Source organism: Copadichromis virginalis, linkage group LG17 (assembly GCF_057382275.1).
Source record: "Copadichromis virginalis isolate Kocher_CV1m ecotype Utaka linkage group LG17, C_Virginalis_male_GT1.1, whole genome shotgun sequence".
NCBI lineage: Eukaryota > Metazoa > Chordata > Actinopteri > Cichliformes > Cichlidae > Copadichromis > Copadichromis virginalis.
Window position 1 is genome coordinate 21,081,913 of NC_140634.1, and position 25,113 is coordinate 21,107,025.

The window sequence follows — 25,113 nt, forward strand, 5'->3', positions numbered from 1 at the left end:
TTCAGAGATTTCAGCTCGCTGTGCCCTGCCTGTGATTAGGGTTGCCAATCGTCCCTTAAAATACGGAATCGTCCCGTATTTCGAAACAAAAGTACACGTCCCGTATTGAGCTAATAAGGGACCCACTTTGTCCCGTAATACAGTGAGAATCAAAAGTAGTCTATAAATGTTTATGGAATTAACACTTTGTTTGAAAACATAATTCCCAGCCCCTCTCCTGCTTTGTGACCAATGAGCTGACAGCACACTTATGACAATTCGAGTATGACAATTCAGATTACCGCTCATCTCATTGGTCGAGGAAAGGTCGCTTGCGGAGAAAATACCGGAAGACAACAGATGACCACAACAAGAAGCATGGCCAACAGGGGAACAAACGCCGACTCTGCGGTGCAAGTCTCGGATGACAGTACACCTAAAGCTGGGCAGACACTGTGCGATTTTTTTCAGTCACGTTATTCAGCTCCTGCTCAAACTGCACGATTGACTCGCAGGGGTTAGAAGTTCGTATGCCACGATGTACTCTCACACTATACGGCCCGATGCTCTGATGCGACCTGAGTGCTCACACTGTGCCTCCATAACATGAAGGTTATAACAGAAAATCTGTCGCTCGCTCTCTCTGTCTTTCACTCACACAGACACACCACTACCATCAACTTTGCTAAATTGCTAATGAAAAACATTGATCAGGCAGCTGTGATTGAGCAGCAGTGTAAATCCAACTATTTTCACGGTTGTTGTGGTCGTGATAATTTTGTGATGCCACATCGAAAAGGCTCGGATGAGCTTTCCAAAGTTGTGCCTCCATCGCTTGTGTCCAGATCACACGCTGCACAGCCGTGCTGCAACGTCTTTTTCACCAACGTTTACGTTTGCGCGTGAGCAGTGTGAGCGCCTGTGGTGACACCCTCACGAGCGATTGATGATCGGGAGCTGGTCGTGAGGTGTTAATCACTTCTCGTTACCCCACGTATACTACACGACGCACGATGAAGGCCAAAATCGGTCCGATCACTCAAAAATCGGCTCAAAATGGGCCAAAAATCGCACAGTGTGAGCCCAGCGTTAGAGCAGCAATGTTTGTTCAGAGAAAGGGAAGAATGGGAAAAGGAAAACACCTGGCTGGAAAAAGTTAATATGGGCATGTGCAGTGAATATCAGCGCTATGTGGCCAGAAGTGTGATAATATAATTTATTTTGTGTAATAAACAACTGCAAGGATAGATGATTACAACAAATTGATGACTAATACATAAAAGTAATACATAGATGAATAATGATGATGAGTTATGATGCGTAATCATGGGAACAAGCGGGTTTACAAACAGGAGCAGCTGATTAGCATTAGAAAAGCTGAAATAATACCTCAACTGAAGCCAATTGTACTAAATGCACTAAATGTGCACTGTTACAAGAATATTTTTCTTTCTATTGTTTTCTATTATTTTAAGTTAAGCAGGACAGAGTGCTTTTAAAGAAAGATTTACTTATATTCTCAAAAGTTAAGCATGACAGGCTTCTGTTTAAGAAAGAGACCTGTTTTACTGTGTTAATGTTGTCATTTTGAGCTAAAAATAAATGGCTAAATGATCATTTGTTTCCCATGTGTTCATATCACAAAGAATACACATCTACTTAAATCAACTTCAAGTCAAATGGTTAAAAAAATAATTTCACACACAAAAAAAGAGCTAGAAAATTCACCACACTGGGAAGGGTGAAGACAACTGGGTCGCCCGGCCCTGGCCACGAGGTGTCCCTTATTTATTTTTCAGGGAGTTGGCAACCCTACCTGTGATACGTCCTCCCCCTTCCAGGAGACATGATTTATGTCTTGGTTTTGCACCAAGACAGTCTAAGGGGGGATTATCACTTGAGGATTTATAATAATGCACAGAGTCTACTTTCTTGGTCATGTTATCTGTGCTCCTTAGCTGTGTACTAGCTTGCTCATCGCCATTGTTTTGAATCAAAGGCAAGGTTGTTTCATTTCCACACAGTCCATTTACCTCCACGTTTACTTCTAAGCGATGAATTTTTGTCTCCAGTACTGCAATCTTCTGCAGGAGGCTGTGGTAGTCATCTGTGGAGAGGGAAGGCATCTTGTTGCTAGTTAGCCTAGCGGTTAGCACCTTTCCAGGCTATTGAGGCTGCTCGGTGCCCAGACGCTGTAATCAGGCTTCAGCTGTGTCTAGGCCACAGACACACGGAGCGCTGAGGACAAGGTAACCATAAAATGTTGCTGTTTCTGTTAAGAACACTCTAGTCCTAATGATCTACAAGTGTCCAGAAGTTATCGCAGGTAAGCTCACACGGGAAAAAGGGAAAAAAGGGAAAAAATCAGCATAAAAATCAATAAAAATCAATATAAGAAGCAAAGCATTCAAGAGCAAAGAGATGAAGCGTCCACACTCACAAAGGGGAGGAGCAAAGTTCACAAAGAGTTCATCCTGTGATTTTTGATTCATTCCTTGCAGGAAAAGTGAGAGCCTCCAGGCTGAAGTGAACCCCTGAGAGGTGGCAATGAAAGGAACTATAATTTCCTGCCTGAGCCAACTTGATTAGTTTGAAAGCACCTACAAACCAGAACTTCAAAAGGTTCTTTGTGTACATGCTTAACACTCTTGTTCCAGGATCACATCACCCCCACTGACCTCTTAGAGATGTGTTTTTGTCTGATTTCTGCCGTGTAAACAGACACACAGAGCCAGTGCATAAAGGTGGATCTCAGATGAAAATTCAGACTGACTCTCATAACTCAGGACAGCTGAGGGGAAACAGGAATGCAAAAAATGCTTATCTTTACGCACCAGGGCCTCATATTTCAACCCAGGCTTGAGCCTGCAAATGTAAGGCAGCTCAGAGGCTTCATAGGAATCATATCTATGAAAACAAATCATAAAAAAGAAACACAGAGGGCAGACAGACCTATATCAGCAGCACTTGTTTTCCTAATTTGGTCAGTTGTCACCTGCAATCTAACCACAAAAGACATTTGATTTCATTTTAAAAATGTTCTCCAAGAAACTCTGGTAATTTATTCAAGTGAAGACTAAGTTTTTACTTATTTTCTATAAGCTGTTCTAACAGTGGATGTTCATATTACCCATGGCCAAAGTTTCTAATATTGAGGTGATTGTGTGTGAGAGTAATATCTTTGAGACAAATGCGTTTTTACATAGTTTTTTTCTACTCCTTGTCTGTCTGATGTCATAGAGAGGGCACGTCCCTAATACAGTCATCTCATTCATAGGCTGTATCCCAATTCAGGGTCTGCAGCCTTAAAGTACGCAGCCTCAACGATCCTCAAGGGCCGCGTACTCAAAGACCGCTGAGGCCGGAAGTGCGAGGCTTGTGAAATGAGACGGTCTAGCCTCCGTTGCTGCCCAGGTTGCCTAGCAACCATGATACTAACAGCTGGATACAGCTTTGTTTGACAGAAATGAAGGAGAAAATCTTTTGTTCATTTGTTTGTTTGTTTCTACATGAGCTTTGATCATTCTCTGTAAGATTAAGCTCAGCTATTGAACGGTGTATATTTTAAAGTAAAGGCTCAAGTTAGTACAAACGTCACTAATGTCACATAACTTTGCCGACATGTGGCCAACAGTGATGTTTTAATGTTCTTCGTTATTAAACATTTGCACATAAATAAGTGACATAATATTCAGTACTTACTTAAAGTTTACCCTCGTCCGCCGTTTTTTTCGGCAAAATTATCCACACCCACCGCCGCGCTATGCATTCTGGGATATGTTAGGCCACGAAGTCTACACTGCCACAGCCTTAAAATTCAGGGAAATGAAGGACGCATTTCAGGGTCGCATTTCGAGTAGCCTTTGAATTGGGACAGCCTTCGGTGCGCCGCTGTGACGTAATCGGCCTTGAAATGGGTACTTTAAGGTTGCAGACCCTGGATTGGGATACAGCCACAGACTCCCCACCTACCAGCTCTTTAAACTTTCTCTCTTTGTGGAGCAGCCAATGAGACGAACGTTTTCTTAAATGGGGAGGAGCTTAACCTGGGCACTGACATCAAGTATAAGGTAAAAAAGTATTATTTGTAACTGTGGATCACACAAAGCTGCTCTAGTACAGTCCAAGAATAAAATCTAGAGCTGGAAACAAGTTTCCAGAGACCACTCGATATCAAAGACAGCAGCTTATAGCAGTTGACATCAAACTGCATTCTGCGCATCAACAAATGATGTTCAATTCCTTCTAATAATCTCTCTTTATTGAAAAGAAATTAAGGAGCCATATAAAGCTGCATTCGTGCAATTTTCTGAGAAGGAGAAGTTTCTGACTTTAGTTGTTTATTTCTCGACCTCTTAGCTGTATTTGGTGACCCTATTGAGGGACCTGACCCCTATGTTGTGAAGCATTGTGTATAAACTAATATTGAACATTAACAGAATTAATACTGATGTATTAACAGCCTCATATAGTCACATAAATGCATTTGTTATAAATTCATGAAGCGTTTTACACTGAATGCTTGCAGAGCAGTATTTGCAAAGCGGGCAGTAATTGTATATAAAACACTCAAACTGCTTGCTGCACTTTAAATCGTAACCACTGTGACAGGGTAAAGGGTTTGTTCACATGGTTACTGTAATTTCCTGTTCACTCTGAAGGCATTTCTACTGAGAATCAATCACTTTGTCTGTGGAGGACGCCATTTATGAAAGAGTTGAATGCGGGAAATCAGAGAAAGGAAGTGTATTATTAGGAAGGAAGCAAAGGTGAATGTGGCAAAGCAAGGCCGGTTTAAAAAAAAAAAGAAGAAAGAAAAAAGGAAGCTGCTTTCAGCATTAAAGACATTGGGCGAGGCTACATCCTGTGGTGGTATCTTTGCACAGATCACCCTGACTCCATTTCCTTGAACTATGTTTAGTACGTGTGTCCATTTCCTACACACTCTTCCCCAGAGATCTTTTTTTTTTTTTTTTTACAGATTTTTCTTCTTCTGACAGAATTTCTGTTCCTGAAGAAAACTCAGAAAATCCCATCAGTGTGTAGAAATTATATTGTTACAGTCCCAGATGATCCCAGGGTCAGAGCTGGCCCACCAAAGTGTGAAGTCTCTGTGAAAACACCAAAACACACAACAAAGAGTCAGTGATAGAGAAACTGTTAAAAGTCTGTTATTTCAGTTTAAGAAGAAAATCAGTGAGTCATCTTTGTATCCAACACTTATCTCTGAAAATGAAATGCTCGTGCCGGACCTCTCAGCTTCATGTAGTCTTATTATAATCATCTAGACTTATACCAAAGTAACAAACATTGACATAGATGGTGGCCACATACTGAACAATATTAGCTTGAATAACAGCTGGTGTTGTCATGTTAATAATGCCAATCTGGAAACACAGATGTAGTCAGAAGTTTACATCCACTCATCCTGAGCATGAATGCCATTTAATTTGGGACTTTTAATGAGTTCTTTGAGCTTTTCTTTTTCCACAGTGGAATGATTGTACAGGATACAACTTTAATTACTTTAAAAGTTTAGTTTTTTGGGTCAGAGGTATGTATTTGTACATTTGTAGTTCATTAACAAGCTTCTGGCATAATTCTGGCTGGATATTTGACCACTCTTCTTGGTAGAATTGGTAAAGTTCACTTAAATTGATCGTTCCCCTGGCATGGACCCAGCTCTATGTGCAATCCACAAATTTTCAATAGGTTTGAGGCTTTGGGAAGGCCCTTCCACAAGCTTAATGTTAGCCCGCTTTATCGATTCCATAACCAGTTTTGGTTATTTGAGGTCATTGTCCTGTTGTGTCCAAGTTTAAACTTCTAGCTGTTGATTTGAGGTAAAGTTGAAGAATTTGGAAGTAGTCCTCCTTCTTCATTATTCTAAGCATTTTGTGCAAAACAGCCCCAGTGCATGATGCTACTACCACCATGCCTGACAGGTGGTTACTGCTCTTAGGTTTGGAAGCCTCATCTTTACTCCTTTAAGCATACCTGTTGTCATTGTGGCCAAATAGCTCAAACTTCGTCTTGTCTGACCATAGAACTTTTCTCCAGAAGACACTTTGCTTGTATATGTGGGTAGCAGCAAGTATCATTCAAGAGTGAAGGTGTGGATTTTTTTTAAGGACAGGCATCTTTACTGATCAGCTCTGTAACTTTGGATAGTGATGTGGTGTGACTGTCCACAGTGATGTGGAGTTCCAGCGGTTTCCAGGTCGTGGCAGGCTTGAGAACTGGTAGTTCTTGGATTGCTCCTGAACAAGAAAAGGGTGACAGTTTGGATTTTTTGTCCAGACCTTGGTTAAGTTGTGACACATCTAAATAACGTGTACTTACATACAGTTGTTTGAACTGATGATCTTTGAATCTGCAGTTGTTTAGAAATGTGTAAATCTACAGTTCTCCTTCTTAGATCTTCTGTGAATTCCTTGGACTTTACCATTGTTCTGATCACTCCAACTAGCGCTGTCAAGAAAATGCTTTTTTATGATGCAAAGATAAACTACCAGTAGTAGTCAATCATGCTTACAAATGAGAAGTTAACAGGCCTTGGCCTTCTCAAGTTAAGATACATTCTAGAAACCCTTATAAAAAGATTTAAGTGAGTGCATATATAATTTAGCCTGTACATGTAATTTTGACCCTGTGTGGATTAGTGAACCTCTTGTTTTTTCAAAAGTCATTAAAGATGTATGCCATACAGTCATTCCACCCTGAAACAAGAACAGTTCAAAATAACAATTAGAAGCTTAAAATTACCATCCAATGCCCATGTTCAGTTTATGTAAACCTCTAACCACGGCTGTACCTTTATTTTCTTCACATAGTTCAGTCAACTGGAGCAAGGCTCTGACGTCTGCAGGTTCCTTGGACTGTTGCATCAGTTCTATCAATCTTACTTCGTTGGAATAAGCATCATTGGCTGAAACACAGAAATGAGAGTTAGACCATCGAAGAGTTGCTGTGAGGTCAGGATCTGATCACTGTTGGTTTCTTACAAATGGACTCAGGCTGCAAAGCATTTAATATTTCCTCCAAGTCCAACACATGAGCTCTTGTTTTCTGCAATAAGTTGTCTTTGATTTGATCACGTATACTTATTGAAAACATTGACTGTAGAGGTATTGGTATAAAGATCTATCACCTCTCACATTTTAACTGGGCATTCTAAGCATCGCTGCAAACTGCCATATCAGGAGGTAATAACATTTTTAACTGAAAACACTTGCATTTTACTGCTGTGATGATCTGCCATATAAAAGGCCAAATGTCAGCCCGTCTGATTATGCATAGGCAGTGGAAGATCCACATTTTGATTTATAACAACCTTTCTGACAGCAACCGTAACGAGTCCTGTGGAAAGACGCCCACATAATCTGATCAGCCCAAAGCAATCTGAGTCTGCTGCATCCTGTGTGGGTGCTAAAAGGGTCATTCCGCAGCTTCATTTAGGATCTCCATCATCACTTTGGGCAGTTCAATCAAGCTTAAATCTGAAGATGCAGATGAGATCTTTCCAACCTGCTGCTTAGGGAATTTTTCCAGAACCCCACAGCATGAGAACTCTCTGGGTTTAAGAAATGTAGAAATTATCATTTTTTAAGGGTTCAACAGGTCACATTTACAAAAGAAAAAATGTAAATAATTAACCATAATAATGTAGAAATTCAATAGTGAAAATAAGTTCCTCCAGAAAACAGCACTTCCAGGATTACTCCGCAGGTTGATTGTCATAGATGCCTGAGAATGCTGGTGCCTCTAACTGGAAAAATAAGATTTTTTCTAACTCAACTTTTTGTTATTGATATTCTAAAAGCAATAATAACAGTAGTAAAAACTTAGCCAGTGTTGTGTCTACATAATATAACAGACAACTAACAAATGAGCAGTTTTAAATTGTATCTTTAGGCTCTTTGTTACAAGCAAACACAATTTCTTCCAATTTATTTAGTTGAAGCTAGAAAAAATGCAAAAGCTAACACAGTTTGACAGATATGAAATAGCATTTTTTCACCAACAAGAAGATTCCTAAAGAGCTATTAGCTGACAATTTTGCATATCTATGCATGGTGTGCAGTGCGCCATTAAATATTTTTGAGGATGGTGGACAATTTGAGGACAAAAAAGAAGTAGCAGGCCTAAAAAAACTACCTACAGCAGTTGAACATTTGAGAAATGGGAAATAATCCAGCAAGGATGTGACACAGGACCTGAGAGATGCATCTGGCCTTTCAGTTGATCCATCTATTGTTCACTGAAGCCTCATCAGAAATTGTGTCAGTGGAAGGGTTGCTGTCAAGAAGTAAGTAAGGGAAATAGACATTAAAGGCTGGTGTATGCATTACACCAGTTTTTACTGAATTTCAGTAAAAACTGGTGTAATGAAGTGATGAATCCAAATTTGATACTTGTGGTTCAATCATCATCAGTGTACATGGAGGAGGTCAGGAGAGAGCTAAAACATGGTGGAGGCTCTGTCATAGTTTGGGGCTCTATTTAAACCAGTGTTGATGAAATTATGATCGGAGAAACGTACCATCAGATTTTAGCCCATCTTACAATACCATATGGAAAACACCTGATTGTCAAAGGCATCAATTTCTCAGGTGGACAATGATCCCAAACACACTACCAACACAGTAAAAGCATATCTGGATAGAAAAATACATTGTGGAAGACTGTTAGTCGTGGATTGGCCTCCCCAGAGCTCTGACCTCAACATTATTGAAGCAGTAAATGGTAAATGGTAAATGGCCTGTATTTATATAGCGCTTTACTAGTCCCTAAGGACCCCAAAGCGCTTTACATATCCAGTCATCCACCCATTCACACAGACATTCACACACTGGTGATGGCAAGCTACATTGTAGCCACAGCCACCCTGCGGCACACTGGCAGTAGAGGATCATCTTAATAGAAAATTGAACAAAATGCAGAAACATCCAAAGAAGACCTTTGAATGTCCTTTAAGAAGCCTGGAGAATTGTTCCTGAGGACTGTTTAAGGAAATTATAAGAAAGCTGCCTCAGAGAGTTCAGACTGTGCTGAAAGGTTGTCACACTAAATATCAACTTTCAAGCCCAGAATTATTTAAACTCTGTTTTCCCTGATATACTGCATTACTATGTATGTTTGCACATTTCAATAAATCATTGCACATATTTCCTCTTTTCAAGAGTTCAAAAGCTTTGCACAGTACTGTTTAATAGTACGTAAGTATGATATAATATATATATTAGATCTAGAAGCAGCACAGTGATGGACTGCATAGTTTCAATATGCAGAAGTAATACTGGTCCACATAGAAGAAAAACTCAATGATTAAAAGTGGGTCTTAAACTGACAGGTCATCATAAAAATGTAGTTTTATTTTTCTGAAATATTTTCTGTCGGGGTAGAAAAGGAGCAACAGTGCGCTGATACTTCACCCAAATCTTTGGAAAAGCCACATAGCAAAAAGAATTATGCGGGGAACAGCACCCTCTGGAGGTTATAAGGCAGAACTACAATTTATATCTGGTATTTGGTCAAGTGGTGAGTTTAAATATTCCGTGTATTTATTATTTCATGTACGTATACATTTGTCTTTTCATAGTTTAGTGTCATTTTATATCTGTATTGTGTGTTTACTTTTGTTTTTCCATCAATTTGTGCTACTTTGTAATCTTTTAAAAATCTTTTTCCATTTTTGCACCATTTTACATTACTAATGGAAGACTACCACACTTTGTGGTTCTTTTGATCCTTTTTGCTAATATAGTGTTAGTTCGCATCATTTTCTGTCTCTTTATTTGCTTATTACATTAACTCATAAACTGTTGGCTGAAAGTAGAGGAATGTGTGACTCATGACTGTACCAGCTTCTAGTTTTGTCCATCATCTTTATTTATGTATAGGTTTTACTTATTGCTATTGTTTAGTTTACTTGTAGCACATAAATTATGAATATTCAGTAGCTGTAAGTAAATAGGGGGGATGGGGGGACACCACTATTAATGAAAACTTTAAATACTTAGCTATTATTTGGTAATTTAAATAGTAAAAACTGTGTTACCTGTTTGGAAACAAAAAATGTTTTAAAACTGCTAGCTGCCATTTGAGTGATTAAAAGGTAAAAGTCACATGGGTGCTCATATTCATGTAAGGGTGACTGCTCCTGTCTCGTTAGTTGGAAGACTTCTGATCAGGGAACAAAATGTGTATTAAAACAGATCACTGGTACATAGAAAGTGGCATACAAAAAACCTCCAAAACAGCAACGTTTGCTCACACACAACAGAAGAATACCTTGTAGTTGGTGTTGCTTTAATCCCTGGAGATTTACACAACATGTGGGCGGAATTTACAGAGGAAAGTATGCGGGTAGAGTTTAAAGTCCACCAGAGGGGCCAGGTGCACCTGCAGACTCAAACTCTGTGCTTTCTGACCACTTTTTTTCTGAAAGCAATGAAAATCTGCTGGATTAAAGGCCTTTTTGTGTTTTCACATGTGCCCTTACTTCTGAGTTTTCCATGTCTGCAAGAATATTATGATGAAGTGGATCTCTTCCACTCATTTCCACATTAATCCTCCTCCTTTTTATTTCTGACTCCACTAGAGTAGCTAAAAAACATATTTATTATTGGTTACTCATTTATCTCAGCAGACGCCCATTTGGGAAGAATGCATTACACTGAGAGTTGCTATTTTATACACTGTAGGTTATCTAAACTACAGGAGAAGTGCAATGTTCTTCAAGACATTTCTGCTCTGTTGTTCTGCATTTTTGCCTTTGCTCCTGTGAATGTTACTCCTAAGCTATTACATTAGGGATATCTGCTGCCTTTGACTTCACAGAGACTTTCTAGCGCCTGATCTTTGGCTCACATACTCATAAATATTTTGAACCTTTGGCTATGTTTAATATAAATATCCACCGTTCTACGGCATTTAAGAAAATATGGAAGAACATAAAGGAGGATGAAAGGCCTTACTCCCCTGGCAGCCCTTCAGTGTGCTGAAATCAGAGTATATGTTTGTAGATTATCTATTACCCTATCAGGAGTAAGTGTTCTTTCCTCCTGCATGTGCATTTACAATTTAATGCACAAACTTATAGTCTACGCCCACGTGTGACACCCCGCCTTAAACCCCGCCTCCTCTTCCTGGCTGCAGTCAACGGATCCAGTCGCTGTCCATTAATTTAGGCCTTTACTAAAATTCACGAACAACAAGGAGAAGCGGTGGAAATAATCGTCAAGAATAAGAGAGAGAAACTTGTCTCCACAAAGCGAACAGGTGGAACTTTGTCACACCCTGTTGGAACTAATTCAGGAGAAAATCGTCTCTTCGTGATGTACGTTTCGAAGGTAACAGAGGACAGCGGTTATTTTTACATGTGGTACTTGAACGCAGCACGCTTCTATTAAACCAGTAGTTCCCAATTTTTTTTTGCTGGACCCCCCTTTGTTTTACAAGAAAAATATCCCCCCCCCCCCTCTCCCCGCTCACGCACACACGCACGCACAAACACATCCTCCAACCACACGCACCCGTATTTTTCTCCATTGCGGTTTATTTCACACCTCAAACATTTAGTAAACAATTAAGCAAATACAAGTAATCTGCAGGTAGTAAGAAAATAAACTACTAACTCTTTTACGCTGCGTCCGCACGTACACCGGTGATTTTGAAAACGCAGCTGTTTCGTCCACACGTAAACGGCGTTTGGAATCACCGAAAACTGAGATTTTTAAAACTCCTTTTTTGGGTTTATGTGTGGACGAGGAATACAAAGTTCGTCACGCAACATTAAAGGTGTGTGCCTTTTTCTACGTCACGCTGTGCGCCACGTTATTGTTTACAGGAGATGAATTGCAGAATGATAGATAGTCAGATTAACAGTATTTTGTCTCTATCTTCAGGTTTTACACACGCAGTTACTGTCCCTCTATTTAGAAAGGCAGAGGCGTCACGGTGTAATTATTTTACATGTAGTTGGTTTTTTTCCCTGTGTAATAATATTCAACATTGCTATCAATACATTTTTCAAAAAATGCCTCTCTGTGCAAAATGGGTTTAAAAACATAAACAGCTGTGGGATACTGTCTGTCTCTGATTTGAACCGAGGGAACAAATCGTGGCAGGATCAGCCTGATATTATTTGTATCCCACTGTAACTTTACTGTATAAAGAGCTAATATCTCCAAAATGTCAGGAGTAGTTATTTATTACAGCAAGTGTTTGTGTACTAAAAATCAAGAATGTGGGATACTGTTTGTCCGTGATTTGAAGAGCCCAGCGCTGCTCCCGACGCAGGGAAAACCAATTCTGCAGGGGAGACCTAATTGGCACTTGTGCAGGTGAAACCAAACGGAAGATATGCTTCACCATATTTTCTAGTCTTTGGCTTAGAATGAAATTGGCTTGGGAACATATTCAGCTATGCTTCATCTCCTGCTTTGCGTTTGTGTAGGCGCCCCATGCTAGCAGTGTCCAAGCGTTGTTTTGTTTTTCCCTGTTCATGCCGCGCCGCCCCCCGGGTGCGGGCCCCACACTTTGGGAAGGTCTGTATTAAACTGAGATTGGTTTTTAATATAATTAGGGGAGTTTACTTGGGTGGTGGCCCAACCGCTGACTTTTAGGGTGTAGTTGCACGCTGGGTCTTGGGGTCCTGGCTACATTCGGCTAAGCTAGCACGGACCTGCAGCCGAACTTTAACAGATAAAACGCTACCTTCAGTTAGGGTGAAAAGTTTATCGTGTTTCTACTTGTCAGACACAGAAATGAGCTGAGGTGTTTTAGCCTTAGCAGAGGGGCTCTGTGGTCTGTTAGTAGGCCTCACCCTCAGCAGCGTACTCCTACCAGCCGCAGGTGGATTTCTGCCTGACTGCTTTCTGTTTCCAGTGCAAGAAGGAAACAGCTCAGGCTTCCATCTGTAATTGAGACAACATGACTGTGTATTTCCTGTACGAAGTGTAGTTGGATGAGTTAAACACCTGGAGTCATCCAGCCAAAGCAATGGGTAGTGCTCAAGGGACCAGGGGCGGATCTAGAGAAATTTTCTTAGGGTGGCATGAGGGTGGCAAAGAAATCAAATGGGGTGGCAAAATCGAAGCCCTTTTTTCCCCCCCAAACACATGTGCAGGTTGTTACATATGGTTAAAATGATTCAAATGCAGTAAGTATACGCATTTTTCATATAAATATAGTCTACAACTTAATTACTGTCTGTAGCCCACATAATTAAACACTTTAGTTACATAAAACATGTGAGTTTTGATGCTATGTACTGTATAGCCTGTATAATAAATAAATATGTAGCCCAATAAGTATAAAATCCAGAAAGCTACACAACATTGAGTGGTTCATTTACAAACACACGTCTAAGTTTCACTGTTTTTTGTTAGAAAGCAATCACATTGTTACATGTTAAATTACACAAAATGCCAGAAATCTGCACTGTCATGAACAAAAATTTAAACCTAATTTTTCATGATTGGTTGGATTAACCCACTGAGGTCTGAAATACAACCGGCCATTTTTGACTCCTTTTGAGTTTACGTTTGTATTTCACCATCAGATTGTTTCATTTTATTTTTTTCCCCTTGTCTTGTTTGGTATCTTTTCAGCTCAACTGAATTTAGTTGTTTTTTTCACTGACATACTGCATTAGTACTACTATTACTATTAATAGTACTATTACTGATCTGAAATCACACAAAGAACTTAAAATCCTAGTTGTATTTTTTTACTGTAAAAAAAACCCCACAGACATGTTGGGTAAATTTTTATAACTTGAAATGCAAATATAATATAATTGTACATTTTGTAAACATGCAACTATTTATCTAAAAATGCAGCCAATGCACCTGCTGTTTTTTTCATTTTGTGTAAGAATTTAAAAATATTACTAAAACTAAAATGAGAGAACAATCAAGTGTCACACTATATGCACCACAAATGATGTGTGCCAGTAAAAAAAAAGTTTGTCCACCAAAAGACAGAACAGCACAGGGATAAACCTGCAGGCCTGACAACAGGAGGTGTATCACTCCGCTGGTTTTCTACTCAGTGTTTACGTTGCAAATGTGCCTTTGTGACATTCATTAGTGCCCTCACTGACACACAAAACAAAACAACGACTACACAACAGAACAACTACACAACACAACACACTAAGTAAACACTCCACACTAAACGTCACAAATCTCCCACATCTAAAAACTCTCTCTCTCTCCCTTGCTCTGTCTCGCTGCCGTTACCGTCACTCCTAAAACTTTTCCCTCTTCCTAAACAATCAAATCCCACGTGTTGACTTATTTTTTTTAATTGGTCGACATGGTGCATTTTTCCACCAATAAGAAAGAGGTGGCTTTTTTTCTTTCTTTACTGTTTTCGTGCTGTCCTTAGAAAACGCTTAAAACACACACACACAAAAACATGACGACAGTATTTAGAAAAAAGCGTGGCTTATATATATTATCATAACTCTGGATTTACTGGCCTGTAATTAAAATTTAAAAACTTTAAAGTCTGAACTTTCAATGTGGGCTGAAATAGAGAGTCAGCGTGGCTGCAGCTTGTTGCTATGTCAGCTTACATCAGTCATGTGATTTGGAGGTGCAGTGTCCACAGAGGGTTAATAACAGTCACCTTCCTTCCATTTCCAGAGTGTAACATCCAACCACCTGTGTAAAAAGCGAAATTCCCATGGTGTTAATGAACTTTGGCCATCAGTCCAGAACATGAACTTTGAACATGAACCATGAACATGAACTCTACCCTGTCTGTGTTACTCAGTTGTCACAGTTTCTCTCCACAGACTGTTCTCAGCCATGACCCAGGTCGTTCCTCCGATCCTCTCCGTCACCCCGAGTCGGGCTCTGGTTGATGAGAAGTTTAAAGTGTTGGTGGAGAATCTTCCTCCGGGATATCCGGTAACCGTCCGCTCCCTCCATAACTCCGAGGACAAGCACGACTGGGAGGCTTACGGGCACTACGTCAGTGACCACAGTGGCGTCGTGTCAGGTGGGCTTATTTGTTTTCCTTTTTTTTTTAAACTTACCAATACAAAAAAAAAAAAAACCCAAGTACCTGAAAAGAATAATAAAGTAAACCATTGAACAGATGCATAAGAAGCTGACGTTAAAAATTATATTTGTACATTCACACATAATTGCTATAATCAAAGTCATATTTAGTTTGCCGTTTATGAAGCAGGAAGCATTGAATCCATTCCAGCTCCTTTGGTGTAAATCAAAGTGATGACAGGTAATCTGGAGATGGATACCTGCAGCTCATTTAGGTTGCACAGGTAGTCCAGCTGAAGGCTTCCTGTGTCCCAGAGTCTGACATAATGCAACAGATGTACTCCAGTGGGATTTTTGTTTGGTTTTTTTTCCTCTACATAATCTTTAAATTCAACCAAATACTTTTTGGTCTTACTTTTGGTATTACTATTACTTTTATTACATTTTTTTTTAAATTTTTAACTAAAATCAGCGAGTGTTGTTGAAAAAGGTGTTTTACTTTTGATGTTTTTGTTGCACATGTTCTATTGAACTGTAAATGACATAATAAAATGTTATCTCACTTTTAATAAAGCAAATAAAGCGAAAAATAAATTGCTCCCCCCCCCCCCCCCCCCCCCCCCTTTGCAGTATCAGAAGACTTAAGTTACGGAGGCACATACACAGGAAAAGAGCCCATGGGTTTGCTGTGGAGCATGCGGCCCGTCCCGGGCAGCCGCCCAGGCCTCAGGTAACACATTCAATCTTCTAGTAAATCTCGTAGCATGGCTCTATAAATGACTTTTAATTACTAATTACTCAAAATTTGTACTCCAGGCTTTTTCCCCAGTGACATCATCGGTCTGCATTAAATCCCAAACAGCAAAGGTAGTCTGGACATACTTCTGTCCAGATGTGTTACATATCTAGATAGAAATTTGACGACTAATCTGCCAATTTTTCTCTGATTAATCGATTAGTCAACAATTATTTCAATAACTCTTATCACCTTTTCTTGTGGGCAAACCTCCTGTTCTAGGCTCCAGTACCTCACCTGCTTAAGACTGCCCATTTGTGAATATCACCCTGTTGTCTCATCCCACAGCAAATTAAAACAATCACTCATATGAATTTGAAAATAATCAAACGTATTTTTAACATTATTCAACAGGACTCTCAGATTAAAAACGAAATAAATACAAATGTTAGGTAATAAAGATTAAAGTGCTAGAAGTATTTAAAAAATAAAAATGCTAAATGGAACCTAAATGGGTTCTGCACATAAGTTCAGTTAAAGCTTCAAATTAAATAAAAAAGATTTTATTTTCCGGTCCAAAATAAAAAGTTTCCAGATAATTCAGTTCATGAATTCACGATTGCAGTATATGCTCTGGAGTGACGCTTGCTTTTGAGATGATGTTCCCAGCTGCTGATAACCATGCTGAAGATGCTCTCGGTAATGACTTCAGCTATTTGAGACATGCAAGAGCCTATGAGCTGTAAGACAGTGTAGTTACTCCTGTTTAATGGTTTACTATCACATTTCACTCATTAGCTAACAAAACTGAACTGTTTTGCTGCTTGCACTTCGCTCTTTGTTAGTATTGAGTGCAGTCTTGGCATATGATATAGGGAATACTTCCCCCATAGCTTCCTGGAGTGTATTGCAGTTACAAAAACACATTTACCCGATTTGAAAATATAACGCATCAACAAATTTTTATAGTCAACATAATCTATTATCGCAACTAATCGTTGCAGTCGTAGTGTGTTATCTGGCTTCATCGATGGATAAAGTTGTGGGTCATCTGCATAGCAGGAAAAATGCATGCTACGCCTTCTAATGATACTGCCTAAAGGAAGCATTTAGAGTGTAAATCTAATCAATGTGAAAACAGTCCCCACTTCTGGCAATCCAGTTATTGTGGCGTGAGTGAACTTATCAAAAGTTCCATGGCGATCTGCTGCACCTCCCCTGTCTCTGTGGCTGCCGTGCTCTGTCAGAAAATGACTAATTGCTGATGCAATACCTCTTGACAGTCCATTGATTTAGCATTGTGGCCTCACTCAATCCATTCGACAGCAAGTCAGCTACTTTGTTTGTTTTGTTATCTTGTTCTTAAGTGATGACGTATGAACCCTGCTTCCAGGTCCAAATTACTCTGCGTTTATTAAGGCTGTAGTGTTTTTAACATGTTTTAATGTTTTGTATCTTCTTCTATTTAATCTGAACAAGCCCCTAAAAAAAGTCAGTGATCACTTTCAGCCTCTCAGTTTTTGTTACCACTGTTCATTTTAATGCTCAGTTTTTAAAGCCTTACGATGTAACCACAGCCCAGCCTATGCAGCAGTATATTAATGACTAACCTCGAGTTGTGGATGGATTATTACTACAAACAAAAAAATCAATGGGAAGGGACATCTGAAGATGTCCATGTAGTAAGGTCTAAGATATGATGGGGCCTGATCATTCAGGACTTAATATATGAAGAGAAGGATTTTAAACAACTCTAAATGTCACAGGAACAAGAAGCTAATACAGTTAAATCTTCAGGGATCCTTGGTAGTTCTTATAAATGACGAGTCTTCCTCACACACAGAGTTCCACAGCAGGTGGCTCTCTCCATAGCAATCACAATAATGCCATGCTTTGTGATAGTATTGCCTAAGGGAAGCAAGTATTATGTAAATAATCTAAGGAGCTTGAAATGAAAAGAGCACAGTCCAGAGATGGCAAATTATTATCCGTTGTATCTTCCCTAGGGCTTAATACTCACCACCATTTGATCTTAGAACTGAAGAAGCTTCATGGATGAGAGGTGAAACATCTTCAGCACACCTAAAGAAGTTCAGCTGCTTTTCTTCCCAAACTCCTTAGATTACCATGATCTGGATGACAGAGAACATACACAGACCTCTAAAGTAAATAGTATTGGTCCTACTACAGAACCCTGTTGAACTCCATAACTAACTTTTGCTTGTGTAGGCTACTTTTTGTTTAATCTGTCAGGTAACTCATGTCATTATTGGCCAGGTTAAGGAAGATGAATGTGTGCACACCCATGCTGGTCACCATCTCGGTCCACAGTGGACACGAGGGCTTCAGGGACCAGGCCCCTCTAGCCTCAGTCCTCACAGAGAGATGGTACATGGCCCCTGGCATCCAGAGGATCACTAATAATGAGCAAGGAGTGCAAGGGACTCTGTTTATACCTCCAGGTACACCTACAGCACCTGTAATGACACTTTTATTCTCTTAAATACGTATTTTGTTGATTTTATTTTTTCAGAGTGGCTGGGGTTTTTCTTTCATAATGGTGAAATGTAAATTTAAAAAATCCGTTCTGCTTTTCCTTAAAATATATTCTCATATTAAACATGGCTAAAGGTAAAAAAATAAATAAAAAAATAAATAAAAATCAGCCTGTGTACAAGTAACATGTAAAAAAAAAAAAAGCAAAAGCTCGGGCTTCAAGCTTCAAGCTGATCTAAATGCTGTGGCATTGAAACATGCGGGCAGGGCTTGTGTGCCTGGTGTGACCATATTAGTGAATTCCTCTCTTTCTGACAATATACAGATCCAAGAGTAGGAAAAAAATCCACCTGATGTCCGAGTTTTTAGCTCACAAGGATGACTTGAACCAAAGTAATTTTGTCCTGTTTGTCTGACTTCAGGTCCTGGACCGTTTCCTGGGCTGCTGGATATGTGGGGAGGTGGTGGAGGGCTGCTGGAGTATCGTGCTGCCTTGCTCGCGTCTCACGGTTATGTTTCTTTGGCGCTGGATTACCTCGGATTTGACCAGGAGTCTGAAAATTTGGAATTGAAATACTTTGAGGTTTGTGTGACAGGTCACCATCCAAAATTATGAATTAAGGCGTTCCAATCACTTTCATGGCCACAGGTGTATAAAATCAACCAGCTAGGCATGCACACTGCTTAATTAATAAAAGAAAATGGGTTGCTCTTAGGATCTCAGTGAATTCCAGCATGGTACCATTATAGGATATCACAAGTCCAGTTGTGAAATTTCCTTGCTACTTAAATATTTCACACTCAACAACCGCAACTTAGCCATAAAGTGGCAGGCCTCATGAAATCACAGAGTGGGGTCAGCAGATGCTGTGGCACCAAGGTTGCCAACTTTCTGCAGAGAGGGGATGGCCCCTTCTTGATCCTACGTGACTGTGCACCAGTGCACAAAGTAAGGTCCATAAAGACATAGAAGAACTGGACTGGCCTGCACAGAGTCCTGGCCTCAACCTGAAAGAACACCCCTGGAATGAATCGGAGCGAAAACTGTGAGCCAAGCCTTCTTGTCCAACATCAGTGTTTGACCTCACAAATGTGCTTCTGAAAGAGTGGTCAGAAAATTCCCATTGTCCCCTCTGACCATTAGACTTTTCTCCAGAAGGCATTTGTCTTGTTCATGTGGGCAGCTGCAAATTTCATTTGTTGGACTTGGACCCATTCTTTCCAGTATTGGTCAATTCAGTGAGTGCTGTCAAACAAATCCGTTTTAGGCTGCAAAGATAAACTATCAGTTGTAGTTAATCATGATAACTTACGAGAAGTTAAAAGGTCTTGACTTTGTCAAGTTAAAGGACACTCGAGAACTTTCAGGTCCACTTAAAAAGATTGAAGTAAGTGTATGTATGTATAGAAAACCCAACTTGTGCACCCATTTATTATTGTTTAAAGTCACGCATGTTGTACAATGATTCAACTCTGGCAAAAGAACAGTTCAAAGAATTCATTAAAAGCCCAAAATTACTCTGACATTCATGTCCATGATGAGTGTTTGTAAACTCCTCATTACATCTGTACTTATTATTTAATATTCTAATATTCTGATCTCTTCAGACGGCGTTTAATATTATTAAGGACCATCCTCAAGTGATGTCAGACAGAGTTGGAATTTTTGGTCTTTCTCTCGGTTCACTTGTTGCTGTCACCTTGGCAGCCTACAGCACCATTATCAAGGTCAGAGTGCGAGGGAAATGACTTCAATTTCCTCTTCTTTTACCTTTAAAGTAGACCTTAACCCACTGACCTCTTTCTTACTCCAACTGAGGTATAAATCAAATTTCATAATTTGTCATTTCATTCCAGCCTTGTTGTATTGTTTGTATCAGCTCCAACCACTATTATCCAGCACAGGGGAGCACAGTCGCATCCAGGTTTGAAGGAGTAACCAGGTGGGTCCGTGTTTGTCGGTCCATTAAATTATTATTGCTGTTTCGTAATTACTAATATGTTATGACAGGCAGCTTTACAAGGCGCGTGTGAATGAGGACAACCAAGTGATCTGGAAAGATGTTGGTCTGGAGTTCATCACTGACCCCTCAAACATTGCCGAAGTGAGTGCTGGAATATACTGCAAACACCTGCATGTTAAATACCAATACAAGTCAGTGCTGGACCTGTTTTATTATTTGTAACATTGTTGTAAAGGTGTTTTTTGTTGACAGGTAGGCAGAATTAACTGCCCGACATTGCTGGTTAACGGCTGTGATGATCAGAACTGGCCCACAGTGGAGACGGCGGAGGATGTGAGGTCACACACACTCACACAAATGCTGTTTATGAGAGTGATGGATGTCAAGAATACTGGAAAGTTGGCAGTTCTTGTTTGAGTATTGTGAACATTGAACAAATATGAATGTGAACATTAACATACAGTTAATTTAAGGTTGACCTCTGACCCTCAGGTAGCCAGGTTGATGCGTGAAGCTGGAAAGGAACACCTGTTGAGCAGATTAGCATATCCGGACACCGGACACCTGATTGAGCCACCGTTCTCACCTCATTTTAGGGCTACGACCTTTGTCATACACAGCAGTAAAGAAAAAGGTCAGATTCCCACACCTGTACAAAGGCTTTGGCCTCACATCCTGTTTCTTACCTTCTTACAGATTCTGGTCATAATAACAAAACTTCATCAAGTACTATAATACACTGCTCAAAAAAGAGAGTATAGCATCAAGTCAAACTTTTGGGATATTGACCTGATCAGTTAAGTGGTAATTAAAGACTAAATGAAGAACGGTGTACTAGACAAGCAACAATGAGACAAACAGGAATGGCTTTACAGGTGGAGACCACGGGTATTTTATGCTCCTACTTAGTGACACCAGTTACAGGGATGTTTAATCACTCTGACCTTTTGTCTTTTTAACTTTTTTTTCAGTAAAACAGCTGCAGCTTTATAGCCTTTGTACTTTGTCATCAGTTAACTTTGGAGTTGGTACAAAAACCTCCAAGATTAAATAAGTGTATTCAGCATTAAGAGGGAACATATAGGGTATCACTGGGTGGTGTTGAGGTCTGAATCTGAGGGCAGCTCCTGTAATCACAAAGAGAAAAGCATCATCTCAAACTATCAAAGTTTATCCCTCAAATCTAAAATAATAAATAAATCTTGCCAGTCCTCACACACTGATCGGAAGTTCTGCTCTTAGGTTTTTTTTTACTTACCTCTGACAGCTGACATGGGAACTGTTCAACATAGGCAATAATTTATATGTTATCTAGTATAATATTAACCTTTGAGTGGATGGTGCTTTTTAAACAGAGGTCTGCAAAGATACCTGGGACTCTCTGATCTTAGAACTGAAGAAGCTTCTCGGGTGAGAGGTGAAGCGTCTTCAAGAAACTTAAAGAAATCTGCTTTTCTTTCCAAACTTCTTAGAGTACAATGACCTGGATGAATGAGAACCTTCACAGACAAATCGACCTCGTTTCCTCAGCGCAAATCTTGTGGAGCTTGTGTTTATCCTCAGAGCGACTGATGTCATTTAAAATTGATAAACGAGATTTAAAACGAGCGAGTAATGGACACCAAGCAGCATAGAAACAGGCTGTAAGCTGAAAGAGCCAGGCTGTAATAATCTGTTTCTAATGCTCTATTTTTCAAAGTAAGACGTGTGGCTTAGGTTGTTTAGAGGACTTTGTGCTGGGCATTGTCTTAAAATGGAGATAAAGAAACACCCGATTGATTATTTAATGATCTCCTCTGTGTTTGTCACAATCTTCACTGACTGCCTTTGACTGTCACTACAGTCACACCACTCGTCACATCGTGAGGGGAGGATATTTGGTCATTTGAGCAGATCGGTTGCAGGACTATATTACTGAGGTACACGGGTACCAGTCCATGTGCGTCATTAACTCTGTATTGAATGCAAAGAGCCCAAGTGCTCATTAAAACAAAACGTGTGCCAATAAAGTACTCTGTCCATTGATCCCTCCTTTTAAATATGTTAAATCGCATCAGTCAGGGTAAACACAAACTCCAACAGATTTGTGCTGAGGAAATGAGGCATACTTGCTTATTTTGTGCTGAATATTGTGAAACTGATTATCACCAGTTAATGTGGGCGGATTCCTGATTTTATGTTACAAAAACACAGATCTTTTTTTTCCCTTTTTTTAAAAAAACAAACCAAAACAATTTCATTGTTGTATGAATGTAATTTTGATAGATATATGCATTTGCACAAGATGGAGACCTTTTTATTCCAGCATCTTTAATAAATCAAACCATATGACACACTGTCGGACAGATGACCATTCAGTGAAAATAACGAATCAACACGTAAGGCATCATTCTGAACACGGAGAGTAGAATACGTAAACAAATCTAATCGGTTAAGGTAAAAGCCTGAGCACTGACTACTCATCTTAGCTAGCTAGCTAATGACATCATTACTGATTCGCTTACAAACACACATTTGACTTAAGAAAAAAGTGCAACGGTACTGCTGGTCCTTCCTTCGATAAGTCCAGTTTGCTGCAGAAAACGTCAGGCTGACAATGGACCGTTCTTTATTTGTAGTTTGACGTGTGTGTGTGTGTGTGTGTGTGTGTGTGTGTGTGTGTGTGTGTGTGTGTGTGTGTGTGTGTGTGTGTGTGTGTGTGTGTGTGTGTGTGTGTTGCAGTGCTACTACTGTGGGGAGGAAAGACCAAACCTCACTCTGATGCTCAGGAGGACTCCTGGAGGAAGATTTTGAGCTTTCTGCAGTTTCACCTGTACTGTGGCCCATGTCTCAAAGCAAAGATATGAAAAGGTGCATGATGCTGCTCAAAAAATAAATACATCATGTGCCTTTTTCAACCATCCATGAATTCAAATTTTTATGGTGGGACATCAACCAAACTGTTTTTCTTGATTTGTATCTAAAAACTAATTTAGCCCATTTGAGGCCCCTTTGTTAAAGGCCCACTTTCCTCTGATTGGCTAACTTCTGGAAGCCAGCTGAGGGGTAGCACCCATAAATTTGTTAGACAATGTATGTTACAGATTTTTACAGATATCTATAATTTTCCCTGTTAACTAAAAATAGCTCACTTGCTTCCCAATAGAAAACCTGTTTGGTTAGATTTATAAAAAATTATGATGTTTTTGGGTTAAATTGTTATGGTTGAGTTTTGGTTTCCCCCGGCAATGCAATTCAAATCATGCTCTAATATGTTACAATAGCATCACTGATGCCCAGATTTGACATATTTGACAACATAGGAAAACACGACAAAAGTTAGAATATATTTTTAATTTGGATTTTTTCGAATTCCATGGATTAGACATTTTATAATTCAAGTGGCAAATAACGAGTCTCATCTGTGTTTTGTTCTGTAAGATCAACAACCTACAGTGTTAGGTTTTGTATTGCTGATTGTCATTTATGCTTAGAGTTTTATAATTAGTTTTAGATTGGTAGAGGTTTGATCCTTAATAGTCTGCAAACTTTGTGTGCATTAGAGAGCACTCTGGGAGCATGGGAGAGGTCGTACCTTGTCTTATTGTTTTATGGTAGGATAAACGTAGCTATATCTGTTTTAGGCTAAGTGCCTTTTGTTTAGATGAACTGCTGGACTTCCAGACCAGCAGGTTTAGAGAAGTCATTTATGGGGTCACACTCTGACCCCACACACACACACACACACACACACACACACACACACAGGCAAGGTACTCTTTGTTTGTATGTAGACGTAATATGTTAATGAACCTATGTATATTCATGTAACCCCAATAAAAGCAGTGTTATGGGGGAGCGGACAAGAGCGACTGGGGTCAAGCGAAGGAACGGCGCTTGTCGTGGTTGTCTCCCTCATGCATGAGTAACACGAAGAACTTTGCCTACTTGGTGTTTAATGCTTTTTGCTGTGTAGTTGAATTGTCCTCAACGTTCCAGCGAATAGGTTTATGCTACAAACCCATCATACAGTATTAGAGAGAAAACCCCAGCTATCAAACTATCCTGTGTGAGCAAGCACTGGGCGACAGTGAGGAGGAAAAACTCCCTGTTGACAGTAATCCAGATGGTGGATGTGCTTATTGACATATTATGTACTGTCTCCCTCAGTAGATTCAATTCAATTCAATTTTATTTATATAGCGCCAAATCACAACAAAAGTCGCCTCAAGGCGCTTAGTCGCAATTAACAGCAACATTTAGATGCTGTTAAATGTTTTAGTTGTTATTATGCATTAAACAGTGTTTGTTGATCTTGAAGCTTCATTCACTCAGAGGTGTTTTTTATTTTTAATACAGGCCTCAATGTCTCTTTGTGTATACTTATATACTCAAATAACACCAAAAAAAACAACAACCTGGGGGCTGGCTTGGCCCTCGATCTTGACACCAGGAACTGACTTCCAGTGAAAGCTTTCACTAATGTCATGTTCCTTGATATACAAATGCCAAGTAACTCATCAGCCTCTCAGAATACTGAGAAATGTTAATTCAACACCAGTGAAATTACATTTATTTTATAAAATGTGATTACAGTTTAAATATGGAGGGCCCGGAGTGTCAAAATGAATTAATTAAATACGCCATTAAATAATTGTTTCATTAATTAATTAAAATTATATTTAAATGAATATTTCAATAATTAAATGCCCATTCATTTTATTTAAAACATTTAATAAATTATTTATTCAAATTTAATGTAATTAATGACACAATTCATTACGTATTTAATAAATAACACATTGATTCTTTATTTTACATTTTTATTAATTATTGAAACATTTAATTGTTTAATGATGTATTTATTTATCATTTTGCACTTCTGACCCTGCCGCTATGTTCTTGAATTTATTTTATCTGTCAGCCTCACTCGTCAAAGTCT

General features: G+C 39.4%; 1 protein-coding gene and 1 long non-coding RNA gene across 4 annotated transcripts; one reads left to right on the plus strand and one right to left on the minus strand.

Annotated features, from left to right (window-relative positions):
• Positions 1-1,181: 1,181 nt before the first annotated feature.
• On the minus strand, positions 1,182-14,792 carry LOC146689388 (uncharacterized). Of its 3 annotated transcripts, XR_014915866.1 has the most exons (6): positions 14,749-14,792; positions 14,567-14,654; positions 6,794-6,907; positions 6,322-6,698; positions 5,977-6,239; positions 1,182-5,090 (listed from the first exon to the last, which is right to left on the minus strand). It is a non-coding gene; the product is annotated as an uncharacterized LOC146689388 (long non-coding RNA). The 3 variants fall into 3 exon arrangements; XR_014915865.1 differs by lacking the exons at positions 14,567-14,654; positions 14,749-14,792 and having other exon boundaries at positions 6,322-6,450; positions 6,647-6,698; positions 6,794-8,956; XR_014915864.1 differs by lacking the exons at positions 14,567-14,654; positions 14,749-14,792 and having other exon boundaries at positions 6,794-8,956.
• A 9-nt stretch (positions 14,793-14,801) lies between these two features.
• On the plus strand, positions 14,802-24,497 carry LOC146689389 (acyl-coenzyme A thioesterase 1-like). The gene is made up of 10 exons (XM_085435782.1): positions 14,802-14,994; positions 15,627-15,726; positions 18,010-18,194; positions 18,651-18,811; positions 19,837-19,956; positions 20,086-20,171; positions 20,240-20,333; positions 20,445-20,525; positions 20,685-20,826; positions 22,914-24,497. Exons 1-10 carry the CDS (start codon positions 14,802-14,804, stop codon positions 23,036-23,038), a joined length of 1,287 nt encoding a protein of 428 aa, XP_085291908.1. The 3' UTR covers positions 23,039-24,497.
• The last annotated feature ends 616 nt before the right edge of the window (positions 24,498-25,113 follow it).

Coding starts and splice junctions, on each gene's coding strand:
- LOC146689389 (XM_085435782.1), top strand. CDS start 14,802: ATGACCCAGGTCGTTCCTCCGATCCTCTCCGTCACCCCGAGTCGGGCT. Junction 18,812..19,836: donor TGGAATTGAAATACTTTGAG/GTTTGTGTGACA, acceptor TGATCTCTTCAG/ACGGCGTTTAATATTATTAA. Junction 20,172..20,239: donor AGGTTTGAAGGAGTAACCAG/GTGGGTCCGTGT, acceptor ATGTTATGACAG/GCAGCTTTACAAGGCGCGTG.